Source organism: Adiantum capillus-veneris, chromosome 5 (assembly GCF_014529385.1).
Source record: "Adiantum capillus-veneris isolate H3 chromosome 5, ASM1452938v2, whole genome shotgun sequence".
Classification (NCBI taxonomy): domain Eukaryota; kingdom Viridiplantae; phylum Streptophyta; class Polypodiopsida; order Polypodiales; family Pteridaceae; genus Adiantum; species Adiantum capillus-veneris.
The window spans coordinates 73,900,881-73,928,414 of record NC_140935.1 but is presented as its reverse complement, the minus strand read 5'-3'; the positions used below and the strand labels follow the sequence as shown (position 1 = coordinate 73,928,414).

The following is a 27,534-nucleotide window of genomic DNA, read 5'->3' as shown; positions in this document are numbered from 1 at the left end:
CTCTTCGTCTCCAACGCATGATACACAGGATTTGCATGATTGTGTGAAGCATGATGATGATTTGATTGACAATGACTTGCATGATGATTTGGATGACAAAGATAAGCATGATGATTTGAATGATATTGCTAAGCATGATGATTTGGATGCCAATGACAAGCATGATGTTTTGCATGATCAAGATATGACTTCTCACAAGCATGATGAGTTGCATGAAGATGATGTGATTGTTCACAAGGATGATGTGTTAGTGGATGCTTTTCCTAGCGACGCTAACCTCGTTGTAGATTCGATCAATCACGAAGATCCGATCTTGGCTTTCGAGTCAAGGTCCAAAGACCCTCCACACAACGATTCGATCATTCAAGAAGAACCGATCTTGGCTCTCGAGCCTTGGTCCAAAGAGCCATCACAGGAAGTATTATGTGTTCGCATGATTGATACGCACGCATTGTTCGAGTGTTTCATTCGTGATCATTTCTTGTATTTTAGTCAGCGTCTTTATGTGATCCCTTTTCCTAGGCATGACATATTGTATGTTGAGCATGTTTCTCTCATGGATGAGCACGAATGTATGCGGATTTTTCGTGAAAAGTTGAAAAGTTTGTATGTAAGGAAGTCACATTCCATGTCTCTTCCTTGGCAGGACACAGTTTCCGAAAGTGCACATGACAGTATGAGCACCAAGCATGGGCAATTCCATTGTAAATTGCCACAGTTGATTGATTTCGATCAAACAGAAAAGATTCGATCTCATTGTTTGCATGTGTTTGATGAACGGGTTGTCACTCCGTCTATTTGTTCATCTACATTGCATACACAGTCTTTAGAGAAGACAAGATTTTTTTCCTTCACTTTACAAGGAATAGGTATGTTCATGGTTTTGTGTTGGAGATGGGTTCGGGAATTTTCAGCCATGGAGATTCTTGAAGACGAAAGAAGCAAGACTCTAGACGAAGTTGAACCAAGAAAGGAGATTCTGAAGACTTTGTCGCTTTCGGCGCGGCCCAAAGAAGCAAGCGTTGTAGACCTTTATGAAGTTCAAGAACCGCACGACCCGCACATCAGAGTGGGCCGGCGAAGAGTCCCTTCCAGGATTCCGGATGCTATTGACGATCTCCCTCGAACGTGACACATCCCAACCCTATGTGTCCGCGGACTAGCTACACCACAGCAAGGTTCAATTAGTTCAGTCAAGTTTAGATTAGCAGTGATCTGGCACTTTTGTGAGTCTATTCGTAGACCGTGCATGCCCAATCACTTAGCATAGATGTATATCCTCCGGTTGCACACAGCATGATCATCGGAATTCCCATCGGAATCCATTAGCATCAGTTAGGGGAATTTTCCAGTGCATTTAGCCTATTTCCCTATTTTTGGTTATTTTCACTTATTATTTTTAAGTGACTTTCCAACAAAAGTAGGTAGGGCAATTTTGCTAAGTTAATATATAAGCAAACCCAAGTTAGCAGTAATTGGCAGAAGAGGCAGCAGGAGCACACGCTCAACAGGCATCTTCTCAGTAGGATCCCCCCAGAGACCCTGGCGTTTTTGCATCACAGCAGAGACCCTGGCGTTTTTGCACCAACAGACCACCCCTGGCGTTTTGCACTTGCAGACTCCCGGCGGCAGTAGAGCCATAGATCAACCTAGCGTTTTGCATTTGCAAGGCAACCAGCGACAGCAGAACCCGCAAAAGCCCTAGCGTTTTTGCAAGGAGACAGAATTCAGCCCTAGCGTTTTTGGTTGCAAATCAGCCCCGGCGGTTTGTACCTTCACCGCGACGGAAAGTCAAGGAAGACCAGCGTTTTCAGTTTTCAGTCCTTAGTACCCGTCGATCAAGTCTCGAACCTCGCAGATCTCACCTTCCCGCAACAGTTCCTCGCCGCACGGTCAGTTTCCGCAGGGTTTACAGTTTCAGCCCGGAAAACGCAGATTTCAGCATCTGCGTTTTCAGCACGTCGTCATCGACATCGTCACCGACATAGAGTCAAAATTCAGCAGATAGAAGATTTGCAGATTTCACCCCAAGTTGGTTGCAGATGTTCCCCCATTTTTAGCCATAAAAATGCAGCCAAAACAGTCATTTTCAGCCACCGAAACAGTCCCCGAATTCAGCGATTAGAAGATCCCAGATTTCAGCCATCAAGTCGTCGTCGTCATCGGAATAGTACCATTGCCTCAGTCCATTGCATTCGCATTGTACACCTTTGTGCAATCAAAGCAGACCACTCTCGCCGACGAGAGTGGGGCCTTCGGAGGAGGGTTTTACAACTTCTCGGTGTTTTTCAGGATATCTCTTCTCTCAGGTCTTTGGGCCCGAAGGTCTTTTTCAGGATATCTCTTCTCTCTCCTTCTCTCAGTCTCATTCACTTGGACGCACAATATCCACTCTTTGTTCATGATCATAGCATTCTCTATAAGACGGAAAGCTCTCTCTTTCCCTAAGAACTAAAAGGAACCTTAGGCAATAAAGATCACTAATCTTGAGAAAATACAACATTCATTCTGCTCCACCTAACAGTACCAGCAGAGGACAGGATATGCCGGTTGTGTCATATAGAGCCGGAGACAAAGTTACCTCCGCGACTGATTTGATGCACCTTTGGATCCATCTTGATGTGGAATTGCAGACAGCCCCCAAGGGGTAGATCTAAAGCTGACTTGCGCTCCCAATATGAGAGAAATGAAGGGCTTGAAGGTCTTTTTCAGGATATCTCTATGGATTTTGTGACTAATCTTCCACCTAGTTTGCATGCAAGGAACACACAATGCTTAACAATCGTTGATCATTTCAGCAAATTTTGCATGTTAATCCCTTGTAAGGCCAAAGTTAACACACAAGATGTAGCACGGTTGTTCATTAAGCATTGGTACCCCCTTTGTGGTTCGTCAAAGTCAATCGTATCAGATAGGGATGTTAAGTTCACATCAAATTTTTGACGAGCTCTCTTTGAAAATTTTGGCACAAAGTTGAATTTTTCTTTTGCTTTTCATCCACAGTCAAATGGTCAAACAAAAATCTACAATCATTTGGCTTTTGATGTTCTAAAGTCTTATGCATGATCAATAGTCTCATTGAGAGCTCTATCCCCTGCAATTTTAAACGACTCTTATTCCTCTGCCATTGGTAGAACTCCGTATGAGGCAGCATTTGGCCGTCCGTTCCAATCTCTTTTGACTCGTTCGATCGGTCAATTGCCTGCTGTCAATGCTGAGAGTCAATCATTAGTCTTCTTCATAGTTACCCGGAACGCGGAACGGGAACGGTAACGGGATCCCCCGCGGAACAGGGGAACAGTGAGGGGTCTGGAACAAAAACGGCACGGAACGGGAGGCATAAAAACACCCAATTAATGCAATTTGAAGCTCTGTGTGATTGAATAATAGTAGTGTCAAAGTCTTTTGACTCTAATACTCACAAAAAACTTGATTTGAAGACCATTCAACCTTACTATGGCCAACGTGTGTCGTATAGACTTGAGAGCTTCAGGGGGGAGGGACGTAGAGAGAGAGAGAGAGAGAGAGAGAGAGAGAGAGAGAGAGCTTAAAAGTGGGAGACTCGACTCTCGAGAGAGCTTGAGAGAGAGGGGGAGAGGGAGAGAGACTTGTCGACTCTAGAGTCTAGAGTCTAGACTAACGAGGCTAGAGCTTGAGAGTCAAGACTCGAGACTCGAGAGGGTAGAGCTTGAGCTTTGACCCTTGAAAGCTTGTGTGCACTGTGAAGGTAAGGGGTGGGGGGAAGGGCATTTAAGAAGGGGCAGCCTCACAAGATAAAGCTCAAAAACCTGAAAATCTGCCATTCCCAGCCGTTCCGGACCGTTCCGGGCTGGCCGTTCCGGTACCAAATCCCCCTGTGGAACGTCTGGCCGTTCCGGGCCATGAAAACCCTCCGGAACGCCGTTCCGGCGTTCCTAGCCCACAGGGGGCGTTCCCTAGTAACTCTGGTCTTCTTGCCCATTCTCTATGCCCTTGGATGTGAAGGCTTGTTCACCCCCATCATGCATGTGAGGCTTGTGACCTCTTTTTCCACATTGTTATGTCCTTGAGGCCGATTACCCTCGCATGTAGAGCCCGCATCCTCCTCCTTTGTTCCTCTTCGAGAGTCATGTTAATAAGAGTGGGTGTACAAGGAGCTTCCTTACCTTTCCCTTTCTTGGCAACCTCAATCTATTTTTCGGCCTCCTATACTTTCTTTTGTTGCGGAGATGACCGCGGCCCATGACTTCTTCTCCTCACCTTCCTCGATAACCCGTATTTCTTCTCTCATGGTATTCAATTTTTCCATCATGGATGGTTCAATTTCGCCTTCTTCGAGCCGCCCACTTTTTGCTTGTAGATTTCACATGATGGAATCTTGGATGACCACTTTCTCCTCAAGCGAAGCGATCCTCCTGAGCATGCCATCTCTTTCTTCGGTCCATCTTTGAAGAATAGTGCTCCTCTCCTTCCACCACTCTTCCACTTCGTTTCTCCATTCTCTCATTTCCTTCTCTATTGCCAACATCCTCTTCCCTGTCCGCATGAAAGAGGCTTTGTGGGCGGCTGGCGAGGGATACGTCTTCTTACACGTGGGAGAAGCCGTTGGTACTTCGCCGATGCTTTCCATGAGAGAGAGAGAGAGAGAGAGAGAGAGAGAGAGAGAGAGAGAAGAATACAAGAAACCCTAAAGAATTGCAGAAACGCTTGTGAAACCTTTAAAAAACAGAAGAATATATATTTGAAACCCTAAAAAACAGCAAGAAAAGGTGACAAAACCCTAAAAAACAGCAAAAACAGTTTTGAAACCCTAAAAACAAAAAAAAAACAGTGACAAAACCCTAAAAACAGCAAAGAAGAAGTAACGGAATCCTAAAAACAGTGAGAGACCCATGTGAATTGGATATATATATATATATATATATATATATATATATATATATATATATAGAGAGAGAGAGAGAGAGAGAGAGAGAGAGATGAAATGAAATGAAATGTTATATTAACGTCTTCAAAAGGCCAAAGTGACCTATGAGACCAGAAAGTTACAATGTGGTGGATCTGATACAAAGTCTGAGTAACAAACTAACAACATAACAAAACAAAACAAAAAATACTATGGGATCCTAGACTGGTCGATGTGAACTAAGCAAAGGGGGCAGCTTGCCGGGTTAGCTAAATCACAGGAGATCTAGCATCGCGCGCTGACGGATCTCATCAATCTCCTCCATGGTCAGTAGTCTGACCGGGCGTCATGCATGCCTGGCCAGAGTGCTGCGAATCTTGTGATGAAGCCTCCGTCAATGCTGTGTAGTCCTCCGCAGTCGTGGGCGCCTCGATTTCCCCAGCTCACTCGCTCAGTCGATCAGTGTGCCTCTGCTGTGAGAAGAAAGTGAGCTCTGCTGTGGTAGTAGCTCCTGCGGCTGTCCAGTGTCTACTCTAAAGAAATCTGTGATCCGTCTCTAAGACTGGCTAGCCTCTCCACTCATCAGGCTATCTCTGTGGCTGCGCAGCTCGAGCAAGAACAAACCCAAGCATCTCTGATCCTCATATCCCATGACTCTAGAGAGTGGTCCAAAACCCTCTCTGAACAGGCAATGGAAGCGGCCTCGTATCTCGTAGTAGACGGGACAGCGGCATGTGTAGTGCAACTTTGTCTCAGGCTCCATGTCACACAAGGGGCAAGTCCTGGCCTCTGTTGGTACTCCGTTGTATCTCCCACATAGTTACCCAGAACGCGGAACGGGAACGGCAACGGGATCTCCGCGGAACGGGGGAACGGCTAGGGGTCCGGAACGGGAATGTCGCGGAACGGGAGGTATAAAAAACACCCAAATAGTGCAATTTTTAGCTCCTTGTGTTTAAATACAAGGAGTATTAGAGTGCTTTGACTCTAATACTCACAAAAAACTCCTTTTGAAGACCATTCAACCTTGCTATGACTAGATGATGAGAGAGAGAGAGAGAGAGAGAGAGTGAGATGGAGAGGGAGAGATTTGAGAGAGTGGGAGGGAGAGGAAGAGAGCTTGAAGGCTTGAAGCCTTGAGCCTTGAGAGAGTGAGTCTTGAGAGGGAGAGATCTTGAGAGTGAGAGGGAGAGAGCTTGAGCCTTGAGGATTAGCTTGTGAAGAGAAAGGGAGAGGGGGGTGCATTTTATGAGTCCTTGAGGCCTTGCACACTTTCAAAAGAAGCCCAAACATTTACTTCAATTTTTTCAATTTTTGCCAAATTTGTTTGTAGCCGTTGGCCGTTCAAGGGGCATTCCGGAACGGTCCGGGGGCGTTTCGGAACGTTCCGGAACGGCCGTTCCGATTTGCATTGGCCACCCGGAACGTCAGACATTCCGGGACGTTCCGGAACGTTCGGGAAGGGAACTGCCCCCCGGAACGCCGGAACGGGGGCTAGGGGGCGTTCCCCGGTAACTATGATCTCCCAGTCTCAATCGTCTCATGGGTGTCTATGTATCTGGGTCTCGTCACAAAACCATCCTCCATAAGCTGGAGAAGATGCTCTCTGTAGAAAGCTATCTTCGTGCCCAGCTCCTGCGCCGGCTGTATCCATGTCCTCCTGGTGTGTAGCTGGGTCAGGTCTTGACAGATGAGCCTCGTGATCTCGGATTGTGTAAGAATGAGAGATGGTGCATCCAATGAGTACTGGAAGGGTGGCAACCTGTCTATGCTGAACCCATGCGCCTGAAACCATGATGTCATCTCCCCATACCAACATGTTGCATCTCCTTGCATGGCTAAATAAAGAGAGGACTCAAGTGCAATGCGAGCATATCTGTCTCTAGGAAGTTCTCACATGCGGTGTATGAAGGAGACTGATCTGGTGAGCGCCTCAACCACTAAAGGGGGGGCCACTAGCTCTGCTCGAATAATGGCATGTGGTACTGATGCCTTGGCTCTAATGAGCCGCAAGATCATAGAGATCAAAGGTTTCTCCATGCTCCCCCATCCATCAGTGTGACCCAACCCCCCGTGATGATCCAATGAAGGTCCCCATATCTCAGCTCCATAGAGCAATGCAGAAGCCACCAAGGTGTCAAAGAGCCAGAGCTTCGTCCTAGGCTCCTAAAACTGAACCTGTGAACACATCCTCTCCAATCTACCCAAGGCTGCACGGGCTCTAGTCAATCTGGTCTCTGCTGCTCTCCTGAGTGAGAATGCCGGTCCGCTAAAAACCACTCCAAGGTAAGTGTAAGCATCTGTGTACTCCACAGTCTCCTGGCCATATGTGAATGTAGGTGCTGACCTCCTGATCCACTGTGGGGTGGTATTAAACACCATAACCTTGGTTTTACCAAGGTTGACATACAAACCACTTTCATGGGCAAACCTATGCAAAGCATCCAAGTGACGTTGCATCCCCTCCAGAGATTCGGAGATCAACACAATATCATCAGCATATAACAAAAGTGGGATCCATGTCCCTGTCAGCTGTGCACCTCTATCACCATCACTCTCAATGTAGTCAGAAACCTCATCTATATACATACCGAATAGAGTAGGAGAGAGCGGGCAACCCTGCTTCACCCCAATAGTGGAGTGAACCAGTGTAGGTAGTCCCTCAGGGGTGCGTACATGCCCAACTACTGATCTGTACAATGCCATGATCCCCCAAATGAGCTCTATGAGTACTCTCATCTCCTATAGTCTGCGCATCAATCTAGCTCTGGGTACTGTGTCAAAGGCTTTGCGGAAGTCCACAAAGCTACAATAGATCCGTCTCCCATGAGATCTGTGTTGGATTAAAGGCCTAAATAACCCCTTTTTTGTACATTTTTATACTTTGTCCCGGTTCATATTGAACCTGGACACATTTTTTAAAGGTCACTTATAATAAAAGTGGAAAAACCCAAAACTCACTTATTGAGTTTTCCCCAAAAACGTGAGCTCTCTCTCTTCTGCTAACGCTTCCTCTCCTGCTGGCCTTCGCCTCCCCTCTCTGCACACACACTGCACTTCCTGGCGTGCTCTTTCACTTGCACACACCGCCGCACGCTCATCAACTGGTATCAGAGCCCAATTAGGGTTTGCCCCCAAACCTGCAAACGCTGAATTTCAGCCAAGAAGGTCAACTTTCACGCGAGATTTTGCAATTTCATCGCCAAAGGACTCGTCCTCGGACACTAGAGAGCTCTCGAAAACCAAAGTTGATCTAAAACAGGCTGAAATTAGGTCAAAAATAGGAAATTACAGGTTATGACAGCAAAATACAGGTTTTGCAAATGATGCATTAAGGTGTGGGAATACTTTTGCTAAGTCCCCGCTACCCGAAAACCCTGAAATTGCCGAAAAATGAGCCCTAAAAAAGGTGTTTTAAGCAAATTTCAAATTTACGCAAGTTTTTGCAAGTGTTGTTATGGTGCGATTACATAAGGGAAAGTGCAAATAGATGCAATCCACGCACATTTGACAAATTTTGTCGATGTATGACCATATGTGGCTCAATTTTATGCAATTTTGATACTACAAATTGGGGCTTTTGCGCTTACATGCTTTCAAAGGCTGTGTATTAGCCTTATGTATGTCTTCTGAGGTTAAAAACAACTAAATTTGTTGTTTTCGAACACAAATTCGCTCGCTGAAATTTCTTGCGCATAAATTTCAGAAATTGAATTTTGTACCCAAATCGTCCTATTTTGCCCCAAATTGCTCCTGTGACCATTTGCAGATGTAGTACACATCTCTGTGAGGCTATACTCCGATTTTTGCGCATTTTGCCCAAAAATTCAGCGTATTATCCCTCTTATTTCGTGCAACTATGGCCTCATCTTCTTCGGATGTAAAGAACCTCTTCGAGATTAGGAGGTTCGATGGAACAGGTTTTGATCTTTGGAAAGACAGGATTCAAGGAATCCTATTTCTTAAGGATTGCGAAGAGGCACTTGAACAGGTGAAGCCACAGAATATGACAGATGAAGCATGGGTTAGCATGAACAAGAAAGCCGTTACATACATTAAAATGGCCATGATAGATGAGACCGTCATTGATGTAAAAGGTCTCACGACTGCTTTTGATGTGTGGGAGAAGTTAAAGGGAATGTATGAAAATACAACACCTGTCAACCAAGTGCACTTGATGTGAAAACTTGTTGGCATGCAACTAGATGAGTCCGAGAGCGCAACAAAACACTTGTCATTGTTCGCAGGTACTTTGTCGCAGTTACAAGATTCTGGCTTGCCCCCTTTTGATGATAAGCTAAAAGCTATCTTCTCACTTATGACCTTACCTGAGTCATGGGAAACTTTGGTGGTTTCGTTGTCCAATAACCCCAATTCGACCTTTGATGGTGTTAGGGGTTCTATCTTGAATGAAGAAATCAGGAGGAAAGCAAGTGGAGAGGGAGACAGCTCTGCCAACATGGTTAGAGGCAGGATAGAAAAGAAGAATGCTTATGCACAAAGAAGTAAGAGTAAGAGTAAAGAAAGGGGAAAGGCAAGCAAAGGCAAGGGTGATGTGACTTGCTATCAATGTGGCAGGAAAGGTCACAAGAAACCCGATTGCAGGTACTATAAAGCTGAGTTAGAAAGGAAAAAGAATGGTGGAGACAAAAAGAAAGAGAAGAAGGAAGTCAAGGCAGATGCACAGGATAGCTCAAAGGACAAAGAGAAGAAGGAAGTCAAGGCAGATGCACAGGATAGCTCAAAGGACAAAGAGAAGGCCAATGTGGCTGCTAGTGTCATGATTGAGGAGCTGTCAAATGTAGAGGACATCTTGTGTGCCACTTTGTCAGATGATGATGCTTATGACTTTGATGCCTCTCTAAATGTTCATTCACAGGACATGCAAATCACCAAGAGTGATCTTATTGATGCTTTATTGAATGTCAATGATGCATTGTCCCAGACTTGGATTGTTGATTCCGGTACTTCATTTCATGTGACTCCTATCAAGGAGTGTTTCTCTACTTTTGATGCGGGCAAGCGTGGCCATGTATACCTTGGAAACAATCATGCATGTTCCATTGAGGGTATTGGCACTGTGCATCTCTCCATAGATGGCACAAATGAGCTTGTCTTGCATGATGTTCGATATGTGCCGGGAATCAAGAAGAGTCTGCTTTCTGTTGGTCAACTGGATATGCATGGTTACAGCATCTTGTTTGAGAGAGGGTCATGGAAAATGACTAAAGGCTTAAGGCTGATTGTAAAGGGCACAAAGAAAGGGACACTTTACTGCATGCATGGAAAGGCCGTGTTAGGCAAGTTTATCGCATTGGCTGAAATTAACTCTCACATGGAGCTATGGCACAAGAGGCTTGGCCATATGAGCCAAAAGGGCCTTTCTAAGCTTTGTACTTTGAACAAGCTTCATGCTAAAGGTACAAAGCTTGACTTTTGTAATGAATGTCAATATGGCAAGCAAGTAAAGCGTTCTTAATACTCTGGTGTCTCTTGTAAATCTTGTGTGCTTGATCTTGTACATTCCAATGTATGTAGCATGCCTACTAAGTCTGTTAGGTGCAGCGGAATGAATGTTGTATTTTCTCAAGATTAGTGATCTTTTTGCTCAAGGTTCCTTTTAGTTCTTAGGGAAAGAGAGTTTTCCGTCTTATGGAGAGTGCTATGATCACGAACAAAGTGAGTGGATATTGTGCGTGCAAGTGAATGAGACTGAGAGAAGGAGAGAGAAGAGATACGACACCGAGAGGTTTGGGATGACGACGTCTCTCAAACACCATGTAGAATTTGTCACTCTACTTGGGAGGATGAAATGGACTAAAGAGCAGACATGCTTGCGGCAGCTATGTCTCCCAAGCACCAAATGGATTAGTCATCCATCTTGGAATGATGTCGTAGGTAAAAAGGGATCCTCTACCCGCTACAACAAATTGACTAATGACTATGACTTTATCTCTTTTACCTCATAGTCGAGGATGACTATGATTTCAAGAGAGGTAATGTCATTAAATATCTAATATCTAACCAACCCAAATGATTCTCATATTAAACTAATAATTTAATATGGGATAATAAACGGGAAAAAGGGTTAGAATATAGACATGTGCTTACGGATCTATCTCAACACGGGGCCAATGGTAAAGGGGCCCAAATGAGGGATGGTCTGTCAAAGAGAAAGGTTAACTAATGAAGCTTAAAATACCTTAGGGTTAGCTTCATTAAAGACCTCCAATGGTTCGTCTTAAAAGTCCTTTGACCTTAAGCAAGCTATGGTTGAACTTGAGGTGGGAACCCGACCTAAACTTAAGCAAGCTAGGACTGTGCTTGTGTAAAACCCTCCTCTGAAGGCCCCACTCTCGTCGGCGAGAGTGGTCTACTTTGATTGCACAAAGGTGTACAATGCGTATGCAATGGACTGATGCAATGGGACTATGGCGATGACGACGACGACATGATGGCTGAAATCTGAGATCTTCTAATCGCTGAATTCTGGGACTGTTTAGGTGGCTGAAAATGACTGTTTTGGCTGCGTTTTTTTGGCTGAAAATGGGGGGAACATCTGCAACCGTCTAGGGGTTGATATGCTACTATGTCATAGGCTGAAAACTGCGAGAATCCAACTTTTGAATTCTGCGTTTTTGCTACTACTGAGCTGGCGTTTTTGACAAGGCTGAAAAAACGCTGAATCTGCAAGTGATGCTGGCGTTTTTGTCAAGGCTGAAAAACGCTGGCTGGGATGTATCTGCTGAGGTTGGAAAACGCCAGGCAAGAGGACTTGTAGGCGATGGCTTGCTGGGAGGAAACGCTAAAGGGAAGGAGTGGATGGCGAGGGTCTACTGCTGAGGGGGGGTACTACTGAGAAGTTGCCTGTTGAGCGAGAAGCTCCTACTGCCTCTTCTACCAGAAAGTGCTAACTTGGGTTTGCTTATATATTAACTTAGCAAAATTGCCCTACCTACTTTTGTTAGAAAGTCACTTAAAAATAATAAGTGAAAATACCAATAAATAGGAAAATAGGCTAAATGCACTGGAAAATTCCCTTAACTGATGCTAATGGATTCTTATGGGAATTCCGATGATCATGCTGTGTGCAACCGGAGGATATGCATCTATGCTAAGTGACGGGCACGCACGGTCTACGAATAGACTCACAAAAGTGCCAGATCACTGCTAATCTAGACTGACTGGACTGATTGGACCCTGCTGTGGTGTAGCTTGTCCACGAACACATAGGGTTGGGATGTGTCACGTGACATCCCCTCCTTTTCAAAGTGAGGTACTGGTACCGAACTGTATGGCGTCGAGGGAGATCTCCAACAGCATACGGAATCCTGGAAGGGACTCTTTGTCGGCCCACTCTGATGTGTGGGTCGTGTGGTACTTGAACTTCATAAAGGTCTGCAACGCTTGCTTCTTTGGGCCGCGGCGAAAGTGACACAAAGTCGTTTGAATATCCTTTGATGCTTCAACTTCGTCTAGAGTCCTACTCCTTTCGTCTTCAAGAATCTCCATGGCTGAAAATTCCTGAAACCATCTCCAACACAAAACCATGAACATACCCATTCCATGTAAAGTGAAGGAAAAAAATCTTGTCTTCGCTAAAAGACTGTGTATGCAATGTAGATGAACATAGAGACGTAGTGACAATCCGTTCATCAAACACATGCAAACAATGCGTTCGAATCTTTTCTGTTTGATCGAAATCAATCAACTGTGGCAAATCACAATGGAAATGCCCATGCTTGGTGCTCATACTATCATGTGCTCTTTCAGAAACTATGTCTTGCCAAGAAAGAGACATGGAATGTGACTTCCTTACATACAAACTTTTCAGCTTTTCATGAACAATCCGCATACATTCGTGCTCATCCATGAGAGAAACGTGCTCAATATGCAATATGTCATGCCTAGGAAAAGGGATCACATAACGATGCTAACTAAAATACAGGAAACCTTCACGAATGAAACACTCGAACAATGCATGCGTATCAATCATGCGAGCACATAATACTTCCTATGATGGTTCTTTGGACCAAGGCTCGAGAGCCAAGATCGGTTCGTCCTGAATGATCGAATCGTCCTGTGGGGGTTCTTTGGACCTCGACTCAAAAGCCAAGATCGGATCTTCGTGATTAATCAAATCTACAACGAGGTTAGCTTCGCTAGGAGAAGCATCCACTAACACATCATCCTTGTGAACAATCACATCATCTTCATGCAATTCAATGTTTGTGAGAAATCACATCTTCATCATGCAAATCATCATGCTTGTCATTGTCATCCAAACCATCATGAAAATCAATATCATTCAATTCCTCATTATGCTTCATACAATCATGCAAATCCTGTGTATCATGCTTTGGAGAAGAAGAGACTGAGAGAGTCTCCTTCTCCTGAATCCTTGCAATCTTGTCCTGCATATTAGCAATGAGAGATGGAGAAGGAGCAATGTCCACTCCATGAAAGACAATAGGAGAATCACTTTTGGCATTGAGAGTTAAAGTGTTAGCCTCAAAATCAATGAGAGCGTTAGTCTCACGAAACCATCGAATGCCCAAAATCATATCACATCCTGAGAGAGGAGAAACAACAAATCTTCTAGTGAAGGCGGTCTGTTGAATTGCAAACAACACATCAAGGCACTCCTCCGTGATGAGAGCGTCTATACCGGGACGAAAGCCAGAGACCTCGATAGGAGATCTCGGACTAACCTCAAGGCGGGCTCTCTCAACAAGAGAGGAACTGATCACATCATGCATACTACCTGGGTCAAACAATATGACAAAACGGTGCCCCGACGTACGACCATAACATTTAATGAGAGAATCATCAATGGGAGGGTCCTCAGAAACTTGGGGCACACTCGTGTTATTATTCATTGCATTGACAGATGTAGTGGGTGTTGTGGGTTCTTTAGATTCATTCGATTCAAGCTTAGGACATGTTCTTTTTATGTGACCCTTAATGTGACAATGAAAACAACGACCTTCCTTAGAATAAGTGCTTTGTTCTTCTGACGTGATATATCCTCCTACAATTCCTTGTGCTACCTTTTCATAAGGAGTAAGCTTAGGTTTAGCAATTGTGTTAGCCTTACCCTTAGATTCATTGGAAGAATTCTTTGATGAGAGACTGTTGGAAGATTGGTTAGAAGAGTTATCGTTCTTACCATTCTTACCGTTCTTACCGTTCTGCGGGTTCTGAGAAGTCTGCGAGGTACTTGTGGAAGTCTTGTTCTCCTTAGGCTTTCCCTTGTTGTGCTTCATATCCTGTGCGAGAGCAATCGCTACCGCCTTGTTGAGATCGATTGGATCGAAGACTTCTACATCGAACTTGATACAGTCGTCTAATCCAAAAAAGAATGTCTCTTTGCGTTCATCATCCGACATGCGTAATTGGGTACCTAGCTGCAAAACACCATTAGAAAAGGACATAACCGGCATACCATTTTGCTTGAGAGTGCACCAATCGTCCTTCAATCGTGCGAGGTACTGAGGTGGCATAAACCGCGCCTTGAGCTTGTCTTGGAAATCAGCCCAATCGAAGGAAAGGGGCGTGAAATCGTCGGCTGCCTCTAGGTGCGCGGCTAGCTGTGCCTCTTGCCATGCCTGGTACCAATTGATGGCATCACCGGCAAGGTACATAGCTGCCGTCAAAACTTTGCTATTTCCTGTCTTCTTAGTTGTCGCAAAATAAGCATTAAATTGATGCAACCAAGAATGAATAACCGTAGCATCCATCTTACCGTCATACTTATTGAAAGTCAACTTCTCTGTGACTAGATGGTTGGAATCCGCATCGTGGCTTGCGCCACTTAATGAACTTCCACGATCTTTGGGTGGTTCGGTCTTCGAGGCTAGGACTTGGGCAAGCAATTCTTGAGTGTGTAGCTCCCTTCCAGCTTCACGCTCGGCCTCCAAGGCCGCGGCTCGTGCTGCCGCTTCCTCCTTTCGTAGTTCTTTTCTTGCGTCGCGTTCGCGTTCTAAAGCAATGCGATTTTCTTCTTGTTGTGCGGCAAATCTTGCATTTCTTTCGTCGCGCTCGCGGTCCTTTGCTTCTTGTTCACGGTCCTTTGCTTCTTGTTGTTCTACTTTGCTTGCGAGTTGTGCCAAGGCAACTCGATTCGTTTCTTGTTGTTGTGCCATCATGTCCAACATCGACTTGACCATCATCTCCATAGGAGTGAGTGCAACTCGTGGCGTAGATGGCGAAGGGGAAGGGTCGAAAAAGTCTCCTGGTGGGAAAAAATCTTCGCCGCCTCTCTCATGCTTATCACCTGTATGCGAAGTATCCATTCCACTTCGGGTGACGACCATGCACTATGATCTTTGGTTCTTAAGTTCACGAGGAACTTGGTTCTTGAGGGTCTTGGTTCTTGGGTTCTTGGGTTCTTGAGGTTCTTGGGGTTTTCTTTCGCTTGCAAATCGCGTTGAGAAGGATCTTCTCTTCACCCGAGTTCTACTCTTTTCTGCGGGCGCACCCCTTGGCGGCCTTGCGCTCACACCAAGGTTGCTTTTTCCCACCTCACGTCAATTGGCCGGCTGCTAAGTGCACAGTGCGCTCACACCAAGGTTGCTTTTTCCCACCGCCTTGTTGAGATCGATTGGATCGAAGACTTCTACATCGAACTTGATATAGTCGTCTAATCCAAAAAGGAATGCCTCTTTGTGTTCATCATCCGACATGCGTAATTGGGTACCTAGTTGCAAAACACGATTAGAAAAGGACATAACCGGCATACCATTTTGCTTGAAAGCGCACCAATCGTTCTTCAATCGTGCGAGGTACTTAGGTGGCATAAACCGCCCCTTGAGCTTGTCTTGGAAATCAGCCAAATCGAAGGAAAGGGGCGTGAAATCGTCGGCTGCCTCTAGGTGCGTGGCTAGCTGTGCCTCTTGCCATGCCTGGTACCAATTGATGGCATCACCGGCAAGGTACATAGCTGCCGTCAAAACTTTGCTATTTCCTGTCTTCTTAGTTGTCGCAAAATAAGCATTAAATTGATGCAACCAAGAATGAATAACCGTAGCATCCATCTTACCGTCATACTTACTGAAAGTCAACTTCTCTGTGACTGGATGGTTGGAATCCGCATCGTGGCTTGCGCCACTTGATGAACTTCCACGATCTTTGGGTGGTTCGGTCTTCGAGGCTAGGACTTGGGCAAGCAATTCTTGAGTGCGTAGCTCCCTTCCAGCTTCACGCTCGGCCTCCAAGGCTGCGGCTCGTGCTGCCGCTTTCTCCTTTCGTAGTTCTTTTCTTGCGTCGCGTTCGCGTTCTAAAGCAATGTGATTTTCTTCTTGTTGTGCGGCAAATCTTGCGTTTCTTTCGTCGCGCTCGCGGTCCTTTGCTTCTTTTTGTTCTACTTTGCTTGCGAGTTGTGCCAAGGCAACTCGATTCGTTTCTTGTTGTTGTGCCATCATGTCCAACATCGACTTGACCATCATCTCCATAGGAGTGAGTGCAACTCGTGGCGTAGATGGCGAAGGGGAAGGGTCGAAAAAGTTTCCTGGTGGGAAAAAATCTTCGCCGCCTCTCTCATGCTCATCACCTGTATACGAAGTATCCATTCCGCTTCGGGTGACGACCATGCACTATGATCTTTGGTTCTTGAGTTCATGAGGAACTTGGTTCTTGAGGGTCTTGGTTCTTGAGGGTCTTGGTTCTTGGGTTCTTGGGTTCTTGAAGATCTTGAGGTTCTTGGGGTTTTCTTTCGCTTGCAAATCACGTTGAGAAGGATCTTCTCTTCACCCGAGTTCTACTCTTTTCTGCGGGCGCACCCCTTGGCGGCCTTGCGCTCACACCAAGGTTGCTTTTTCCCACCTCACGTCGATTGGCCGGCTGCTAAGTGCGCGGTCCGCTCTCAATGAGTGAAAAGAGACACAAGGGGAGGCTGGACAAGCCCTTCTTTCTTGGGCTTCCTGTCACTCTTCAACAAAACACGATTAGGAATCGCCACGCCCAAGTAAACTTGGGTTCGTGCGACCGCAACAAGCAAAAAAAATTCTTGTGGTTCTTGTGGTTCTTTCCTTGAGTAATGCAGAACACTTCCAAAGCTCTAATACCAATGTTAGGTGCAGCGGAATGAATGTTGTATTTTCTCAAGATTAGTGATCTTTATTGCTCAAGGTTCCTTTTAGTTCTTAGGGAAAGAGAGCTTTCCGTCTTATGGAGAGCGCTATGATCACGAACAAAGTGAGTGGATATTGTGCGTGCAAGTGAATGAGACTGAGAGAAGGAGAGAGAAGAGATACGACACCCGAGAGGTTGTAAAACCCTCCTCCGAAGGCCCCACTCTCGTCGGCGAGAGTGGTCTACTTTGATTGCACAAAGGTGTACAATGCGTATGCAATGGATTGATGCAATGGGACTATGCCGATGACGACGACGGAGATGACGACGACGACATGATGGCTGAAATCTGAGATCTTCTAATCGCTGAATTCTGGGACTGTTTAGGTGGCTGAAAATGACTGTTTTGGCTGCGTTTTTATGGCTGAAATGGGGGGAACATCTGCAACCGTCTAGGGGCTGATCTGCTACTGTGTCATAGACTGAAAACTGCGAGAATCCAACTGCTGAATTCTGCGTTTTTGCTACTGCTGAGCTGGCGTTTTTGACACGGCTGAAAAAACATTGAATCTGCAAGTGATGCTGGCGTTTTTGTCAAGGCTGAAAAACGCTGGCGGGGATGTATCTGCTGAGGTTGGAAAACACCAGGCAAGAGGACTTGTAGGCGATGGCTTGCTGGGAGGAAACGCTAAAGGGAAGGAGTGGATGGCGAGGGTCTACTGCTGAGGGGGGTATTGCTAAGAAGTTGTCTGTTGAGCGGGAAGCTCCTGCTGCCTCTTCTGCCAGAAAGTGCTAACTTGGGTTTGCTTATATATTAAATTGGCAGAATTGCCCTCCCTACTTTTGTTGGAAAGTCACTTGAAGATAATAAGTGAAAATACAAATAAATAGGAAAATAGGCTAAATGCACTGGAAAATTCCCTTAACTGATGCTAATGGATTCTGATGGGAATTCCGATGATCATGTTGTGTGCAACCGGAGGATATGCATCTATGCTAAGTGACTGGGCATGCACGGTCTACGAATAGACTCACAAAAGTGCCAGATCACTGCTAATCTAGACTGACTGGACTGACTGAACCCTGTTGTGGTGTAGCTTGTCCACGGACACATAGGGTTGGGATGTGTCACGTGACAAAGTCTATGGGTGGTGCATGTTATTTTGTCTCCTTTGGTGATGATCATTCTAGGAAAATTTGGGTTTATTTGCTTAAGTCTAAGGATGAAGCCTCTGCTGCGTTTAAGAGATTTCATGCATTTGTGACCACCCAAACAGGTAGAAAGCTAAAATGCTTGTGTACAGACAATGGGGGGGAGTACACAAGTGCTGAATTTAACAAGTTTTGTGAAAATTTGGGCATTAAGAGAGAGCTTACTGTACCATACAGCCCCTCTTCTAATGGTGTGGCTGAAAGATTCAATAGGACACTTTGTGAGAGGGTGAGATGCAGGCTGTCCACAGCTAATCTCTCTCATAGATTTTGGGGAGAAGCTTTGAAAATTGCAGTGCATATATGCAATCGATCCCTTCACATGTCTTTGAAAGGTGACATCCCTGAAGAGGTTTGGTTTGGCAAGCCTGCTTCATATGATCACTTGCGCATTTTTGGTTGCGAAGCTTTTGTGCATGTTAGACCTGAGTTGAGGAGTAAACTAGATGCGAAGTCCATTAAAGGCCTCTTCATGGGATATGGTGAAGAAGGCGAAATGGGTTACAGGATTTGGTTACCTCATCTCAAAAGGGTTGTACGCAGCCGGGATGTTGTTTTTAATGAGGCAAGGCTGCTTCAAAACAATTGTGCCTCAAAGCATGACCATAAAAGGGTGAAATTTCAGCATGACCAGCAACCTGTTAGGCCTATTTTTGACCCTCATGATGCACCACAAATGGCTGAAAATGTAGATGATCCAGTGGTGTTTGAGCCAAATGATATACCTAGATGAATCCAGGATAAGCCCAGATTCACCCATAAAGGAAAGTGCAAGGTATAGACCCATGGTAGTCACCCACAAGACAATATAACCATCAGCTCCATCATGCATAGTATTGACTAAATACCACGACATCCCCACTACTGTCGTCAGTGCCCAATAGTGGGTGTAGAAATAGGTACTAACATATGCTCCCAAACACAACACCACACACACACACATGAGCATACATCAACACAAAGTTCAACGTACTGAGTTTCTGTCATGACTCCAGAGATCAAGGGCAGACTCAACCATAATGAAGCCTAGCACTAAAAGAAGCATTAAATCGGAAAAATTAGCACAAAAATGAGGTAGTTGATAGGGCATACGCACCACAAAAGAAAGAAAGAATTAGCACAATATCAACTGGTCGTAACTCGAACGAAAACTTCACAATGTGAAGTCTGCATGTCCGCTATACGACTAAAAAATATACCTAGATGAATCCAGGATAAGCCCAGATTCACCCATAAAGGAAAGTACAAGGTATAGACCCATGGTAGTCACCCACAAGACAGATGATGTTGGACAGCAAATTGAGGCTCCTGAAGGGCATTTGCAGCCAAGAAACAATGCTGAAAATGGTGTTGAAAATGATGTACAGCAGCCCATTGTTGATGATTTTGTAGTGCCACCTGATGTAAACCCATTGCCGGATAATGTGGATCATTGGGTGAGGCGGTCTACTCGTCAAAGACGGCCTGTGAGTCGATATGACCCCTCTTTGCATTACATTATGTTGACAGATGAGGGAGAGCCTCTTACGTATAAAGAGGCAAAGACATGTGAGCACAGCGACAAGTGGGAGCTTGCTATGCAGGAAGAGATTAAAGCTTTGCATGCTAATCATACTTGGGATTTGGTTGAATTGCCCAAAGGAAGGAAGGCTATTCCTAACAAATGGGTGTATAAAATCAAAACTGTTGATGCAAAACCCAAGTATAAGGCAAGGCTTGTGGCAAAGGGATATGTTCAAACCAAGGGCATAGACTTTCAGGAAGTGTTCTCTCCTGTTGTGAAGATGACCACTTTGCGTGTATTGTTTGCCATTGTGGCTGCTCTTGATTTGGAAATGGACCAAATGGATGTACATACCGCTTTCTTGCATGGTGATGTGGAAGAAGAGCTTTACATGAAGCAACCCGAGGGTTTTGTCATCCCTAGCAAGGAACATTTGGTATGTATGCTCAATAGAAGCTTGTATGGGCTGAAACAATCATGTAGACAGTGGTACAAGAAGTTTGATCGCTTCATGCTTAAACATGGTTACAAAAGAAGCCATGCAGACCATTGTTTGTATACGAAACGTGATGAGGATGGCACCCCGATCATTCTTGTGCTCTATGTAGACGATATGTTGATAGCTGCAAAGAAAAGAAGCACTGTAGATGCTCTTAAAGGGTAGCTGAAATCTGCGTTTTCAATGAAAGACCTTGGGGCAGCGGAACATATACTTGGAGTGCGTGTTACACGGCAAAGAGGCAAGCGCCTATTGTATTTGTCGCAAGAAAAGTACATTGAAAAGGCGCTGGACAGATTTAACATGGCTGAAGCAAAGCCTCTTGATGTGCCATTACAGCCATATGTTAAAATCTCCAAGGATGATTGTCCCAAGTCAAAGGAAGAAGTCAATGACATGCAAAGTGTGCCTTATGCTTCAACTTGTGGTTCACTTATGTATGCTATGGTTGCTACTAGGCCTGACATAGCCCATGCAGTGGGAGAGCTGAGCCGGTTTATGGCTAATCCAGGCAGGTTGCATTGGGATGCAGTGAAGTCCATTATGAGGTACTTGAAAGGGACTAAAAACAAATGCCTCTGCTATGGTAAAGGACCAATGGAGTTGAAGGGATTTTGCGACTCTGACATGGCTAGTGATGTGGATACACGGAAATCCACAAGTGGCTATGTATTTACTCTTGCGGGAGGTGCTGTTTCATGGTGTTTTAGATTGCAAAAGATTGTTGCATTGTCTACTACATAGGCTGAATATATTTCAGCCACCACTGAGGCTTCCAAAGAAGCTATTTGGTTAGCACGCCTATGCAGTGAGTTTGGTTTGCTTGCCAAGGCGCCTATGCTTGGTTGTGACAGCCAGAGTGCCATATGTCTGGCAAAGAATGCCATGTTTCATGCACGCACAAAGCATATTGATGTGCGGTATCACTTCATATGAGAAGTGCTTGAGGATGGCCTTATTACATTGGTTAAGGTCCATACATCACAAAATCCAGCCGATGCTCTCACTAAGTGCTTACCCAAAGCACATCATCTATGCATAGAGATGGTGGGAGTCACGTAGCTTAAAGGCGCCATTTATGCCTTTAAGTGGGAGGTTGTTGGGTTAAAGGCCTAAATAACCCCTTTTTTGTACATTTTTATACTTTGTCCAGGTTCATATTTATGAACCTGGACACATTTTTTAAAGGTCACTTATAATAAAAGTGGGAAAACCCAAAAGTCACTTATTGAGTTTTCCCCAAAGACGTGAGCTCTCTCTCTTCTGCTAGCGCTTCCTCGCCTGCTGGCCTTCACCTCCCCTCTCTGCACACACACTGCACTTCCTCGCGTGCTCTTTCACTTGCGCACACCGCCGCGCGCTCATCAATCTGCCCTCCTCAATGATGGACCGGAGTGTCAAGATATGGTCAAGAGTAGAGAAGCCTCTCCTGAACCCTGCCTGCCCATCTGCACGTATTCCTTCCCTCTCTACCCATCTACTCAATTGTTGCTCAAGAATGGACGCATACAACCGTGCCAGTGTGTGTCCAATCATGATAGTGCGATAATTCCCAGGCTCCATAGGGTCTCTTGACTTGAAGATAGGTACAATCGTAGATAGGCTCCAAGTATCAGGCAAGCCCTCACACATGGCGCGGTTAAACATAAGTGCTAAAGCTCTGCTAGTAGATCTTTGGCGTGTATGAAATGCTCAGCCACTAGGCCATCATGATCATATGCTCTCCCAGTCCTCATCCTGTCAATGGCTTTCTTCACCATCTCAGCGGTGAAAAAAGCACATGTGTGTGGGCATGGATCGGGGGGGTCGGGAAGGGGCGACTGTCCAGGTATTGTGTACAAAGATGATGCGTATTGACCCCAGGTCTCTGTAGAGGTAACGACGGGGGGGGGGGGGGGGGGGGGGGGACTGCTCATGAAAGAGCCGCCACGCCTCACGCGAGTCCTAACTCAAGAATAATTGGTACAGATCCTGCTCTAGTCGAGCCAAAAATGCCCTCTTCTTCCACCGCACCAGGCGCCGGAAGTCAATCTATGACTGTCTGTGAGTGATGTCCCCCAAAAGTACCTCCCTCTGAAGTCTAGCTCCAGTCTGGCGGCACTCCTCATCATACCAGCTGTTCTGAGGCATGCTCCCTGAACGGCGTCTTTGCTCAGGCTGGGTGTGTGGGTATGCCTCTGCTGCTACATCATGTAATGTCTGTGTCAGAATAGTAGTAAGCTCCTCCAGTGGTCGCCTTGGTTCCTCAGTGCATAATCGTCTGTAGATCCCGTCTATGTATATAGAGTCCATCTCCCGCGTGAAGATGTAGCGAGTAGGGGTGCTACCCGTGGCCTGTGTTCTACACTAAACCGGAAGGAGATGGTCATCGACACAAGAGCATCCATTGCCACCCCAACCGGTCTGGGCCCAACTGTGAGATCCTGGATACTAGAGATGAGATTCGGCTGTGCCATGACATAATCCACTGTGCTGGCTCCATGTCTCTGTGGGAAGCATGTGAAACCTCCCGTAGCAGGAAACCTCTGTAGGCCATTCAAGATGGCCAGTCCATGTGCAGTGCCTATATCTATTAGGTGCCGTCCATACTCAGTATATTCCACATCCTGCGATAGTCTGGAATAGCCTGTCTCAACAACATCTAGCTCCCTCAGCATCTCCTCTGAAGTATCATAGAACACTGTCTGGGGATGAGCTGGCTAGGTACATGTGGGTGAGATTGAAAGCAGAGACAGGCAGATATCTTTACATTGCTATTTGCTACTTTCCCCCGAGTACGTCAGTCTACACATCACCCAAAGGATAGTCCCCCTTTTCTATTTTGGGAGTTCTCTAGAGATGGTGACATTATCATTCTAGGGGACTTAAATGCTAACAAGTCCATCCCACACACAACATAAACCATATAGCACAAGCATAAAGAACAAACATCAAGCACCTCTCAATAATAGAGCCAGTATGGGCTCACTCACCAGCCTTCGAGCTAATAAAACACAGACCAAGACCCAAGCCTCTGTAGCAAGATCCGGAGTCTTCCATACCACCAGGTCATACAATTCCTGTATGCCAATGAAGTTACCGAGGGACCACAGCTCATGTGTAGTGATCACGCGAAGAATGTTCATAGATCAGCCATCATACCTAGTAGCCAATCCTAAAAGCGCTCATCCTGATGTCTGGAGACATGGCATTGGGCCAGTGCAATGCTAAAGACTAATTGTCAAGAAAGCTAGGTAAAGATTTCTTTGTTCGCTGCAAAAAACTCTCTGAAGACTGCTCTAGTTCTTTGACACACACCCCTAGGGCTCCACAAAATCCTCTTCATTCATGTGATCCTTACTGACCCCCAATGGCACATATGCTTTGCAGGACCAAAAACAGACAAGAGGTCAAAAAATCCGTTTTGAACACCTAGCACCACTCAAAAACAAAACGAAAAGAACTATATCTACGTACCACAATCTCCCGACCAGACCCTGTCCCCGACTCTGTAAGGGAAAAAAAGAGCAAGCGGTCAGCATGTGTTTCCCTAAAAACTTTAGATAAGAAGTTCAAACTGAGACCCAACCAAAAGGCCCTTCTTGAGTCTTGCAGCCTCACCTGAAACCTTCGGTGGCCTTCGAACAGCTTTTTTTTTCAAAGTCTTTTCTAATACACGTCGTTGCTCATCAATGGCCTCTTTCTCTGCAGCTTGCTGTGTGTACACGTCCTCTTTCACCTTTGCAGTAGCTATACACCACACTTCTTTAATTGCAGGCAAGTCCAACCTTTTACCAACTTCTTCATCATCTTGGCCAAGTTTTCTGGGGGGTAAGCCCTGCAAAGCCACTTCAATTCTTCTTACCATCCACTCTGGAGTATCCCGCCTAGGTCCATTTGCGAGTAGGTCCCATTTCCTCGAGTCATTTCCCAGCAGAGCTCCCATCCGGCCACCAGTTAGGACACCCTCGATGCCTCCACCCACTTCAATGGCATCAGCACCAGCACTCCTGAATCGCCGCAACAACTCTTCCACAGCCACAGCACGTTCTTTCCATGCATGTGTTAAGGCTTCAGCAGCAGCCAGTGCACGCTCGAGAGCCTGATACCGCCTTGCATAGGCTTGTTCTTGAGACTTTTCAGCTTTCTGAACTGTATTTAGAGCGGCCTGCAGGGCTTCAATGTCAGACTTAAAAGCAGATCTGGCTGCCTCGAGACGAGCTGCTCCAGCAACTTTAAGGGCCTCTAGTGCTCGTTTGGCACTTTCCTCATGTTCTTGAGAATTTTGATTTGCCATCTCTTGAAACTGCTTCAAAGCCTCATCAGCTGCAATAGCTCGAGATTCAGCTGCTTCGGCCCGAGCTAGAACAGCCTTGACTTCGGCTTGTAGCCTCTGTATCTCACTGTCAGCTGATTGTAGCTGCCGCTGCAAAGTTGAGGCTGATTGATGTAAACCCAATGCTGAAGCCTCCTTAAGAACCATGTCATCCAGAATCTGCATCCTTTGAAAAAGAGCATTTTCAGACTTCTGTGCCTTCTCTTTTGCTGCCTCCAATGCTGCAAATGACTTCTCAATAGCATCCCTTGTCTCCTTGATCATTGCATTAGCAACCTCTAAGGTAGCACTCTTTATTTTTTCTTCCACTGTAAAAGCAGCTTCTGCAGCAGAAGTTTTTGCAGCACCTATTTTCAGCATAGCATCTTCTGCAATATTTGCAGTTGTCTCTTTAATGATAGAATCAGCAACTTTGTCGACCCTCACAGCAAGTTCTAAGGCATCTTGCTTTGCAAGCACTAGCTCTGACTCTACTGCCAGCTTTTGCTCGAGAATGTTTTGAAGCTCCGTACTGAATGACTCTTTTGCAGCCTGCATTTCCCGCAAGGCTGATTCTGTGCCTTGAACAACTGTGGCAGCGTATTCTTGAAGTTTTGCTTCTGCTTGTGCTAAAGCTTTAAGTGATTCCGTCTTCTCACTCTCTGCACAAGCTATTTTAGCCTGCGCTGCAGCTAATGCTGTTCTAAGCACCTCTACGTCTTTAAGGTCTGTCTTAGGTGCCTGGTCATTTAAAGCCTGCTCTTCATTTCGATCACCTTCCTGATTAAAAAAACATAATTACAAAACCCCGACAACCACTTCAGATATGCATCAAGAACACAAACAAAAACAGCAACGTACCTCTACTCTAGCCGTTTTCGAAGGACGTATACCCTCACATCGGCTGCCTTTGAATAAACTCCGATGCAAATACCTTAAAACAACCAAAACTAAAATCATTGGGACCAGAACTAAGACTAAGCAACCAGTGTGTAGAGCTTCCCTCATTGATTCTATGCAGCTAACCTTTCTGTGACGGCTAATGACCCCAATGAAGCACCACTATAAGCTTTGGTGCTTGACAAAGGAATATAAGATGAGCCGCAAAAATGTGGTAAAGCATCAATTTTGGTCCTTGAAACCGTAACGAAGTAACCTGAAGTATCCACATAATGCCTCGCAACCATAAATCCCTGCAGAAAGATACAATCACAACAGTCTTCATAATGTATTACAACTGCTTCATTCCAGCAAGCACGTAGAAATTTGTAACTTTCGATACTCTCAATTGTACGACAAGATTGTTGGGAAAATTGACAGGCCCTACAAACACTGTGAAATAAACCATGTGCCCTAACTGTCATGGGCTTAAGCTAAGAATCGTGATGCCTTTATATTGCATAGTAAGAAGCCTATCACAGCTACTTGGCAGCAAACCTAGAACAAGCCTTTACTAGTCCATCCTAATTGATCCCAGATAGCCAACGGAAACTATGAGTAGTTACTACATGTGACTCAGCATGGAAAATTATTTTACTGAACACATGAATGCTTTGTATTGATCAAAGATTAATGAAGAAAATTTGGCGAATGCCCAGCATTATTGCTTTCCTCATGTTTACTGATAAAAGACTATCCTACAAGCTTCGAACACACCACAGCTATCAAAGAAAGTAGAGAATGCCGAGGTTACCATAGTTTCCAGCTCTTAGTAGGTTGCAGTCGTGTGGAAGTTGATCGCACCGTATGAGAGCCCCTCAGCTTAGCGACTACAAAATGGAGATGCGTATCTGATTCAGTAGGACTAGTTAAATCTCGGTTCCAAGAATCAGAGCGCTAGGAAGCCTCTAACTGTAGCGAAAAGATAGGAAATTCATGTGAAGCGAGAGCGCAAGTGCATGCAGGTGCCTCGCAGATGGTTGTGCGACGGCGAGTGCCCGCCATAGCCATTCGCAAACATTGCAGGATGTATGTAATACAAAAAATTAGTTTTTTTCGAAATTCGGTGACTCGCTCACCTTGCAATCTGCACGTACATGATGGCCGGCGGCCGCTAAGGTTGCCACGAGGGTTGCCACCCCTACCCCTGAATGCCGATCGCTCGGGCCTCCAGCAGCACGATGTACACAATTTTGTTTTGGCCTGTCTTAAGAGTATGAAAGGTCATTTCTTTAGCGTTGGACATGTGTTTGAGTCAGTTCACATGGGCACTGGGTTCACAACTGGTTGCCAACCGCTTGCGTACCTTTTTAGTTCTCATGAGTGGTTGCCAGAAGAAAACTCGCAACCGGTTGGCAACAAGTTGCATTCCTGCTCGAGGTTGAAGGGATGGAGCGAGCCTGCAATCGCAGAAAATGACAAGATCGTGCAGGAATAAGACGTCGCCTTTCACGCTCTGAATGCTATTTTCAACCTTTTTCTGAATTTTTGAGGTCATTGTGCGACTTCGCTTTGCCTCATGGGAACTTGCTAGCTACTGGTTTCGAGTTGCGCATTTGTGCGCAACCACTGCACCATGTGAACTGCACCTTTGTTCTCTCTATTTTATTCATTTGATTTGATTCCTCCCTCTCCAGAGTTACCTCCCCTTAGATTCCTATCCTTTTAAATTAAAAGAGAGAGTAGGGGTTCGATCGCGGCGCAATGGATTGGAAAGTAAACAAATGCTCTCGTAACCACTCTAGCATTCAGCGAAGTTGAAGCAATCTGCAATCCATTTAATGAAAAAAAACATAAACATTCACTGCTTGTTTGCACAGAGCAGGGCAGGCGACCGTCACGAACCAAGGTCTCCCCTCGCTCCTCCCTGCAACTCTTGGATTATATGCCTGCTCTCTCAAACTCCTTGCGCTAGCTTCTCTCTGCTCCTTCGACAACTCTACTTTGCTACTCGAGCGGCCTTGCTACTTGCTCATGGCTTTACTCCTCCGTCGACTCAATCGTTTCCTCCACCCTATGCGATCGGACCTTGCGACTCATGGCTCTGCTCCTCCATGGAGCATATTCAATGGATGCCTCCTTCCTTCACTCAAAGCTTTGAATTTCTTTCGCGGGCCCTCCCCACCTCA

General features: G+C 45.5%; 1 protein-coding gene across 2 annotated transcripts in view; it reads right to left on the bottom strand.

Annotated features, from left to right (window-relative positions):
• The window catches only part of LOC147457531 (uncharacterized), a 56,761-nt gene extending 30,143 nt beyond the window's left edge, over positions 1 to 26,618 (bottom strand). The window contains exons 1-6 of one of the 2 annotated variants that reach the window (XM_086512400.1): positions 26,485 to 26,618; positions 26,160 to 26,256; positions 25,493 to 25,659; positions 25,328 to 25,400; positions 23,773 to 25,246; positions 23,629 to 23,660 (exon numbers count right to left, since the gene is read on the bottom strand). In XM_086512400.1, coding sequence (XP_086368526.1) covers positions 23,629 to 23,660; positions 23,773 to 25,246; positions 25,328 to 25,400; positions 25,493 to 25,659; positions 26,160 to 26,162 — 1,749 coding nt within the window. In that variant the 5' untranslated portion in view covers positions 26,163 to 26,256; positions 26,485 to 26,618. The other variant, XM_086512399.1, reaches the window with a different exon arrangement.
• Positions 26,619 to 27,534: the final 916 nt, after the last annotated feature.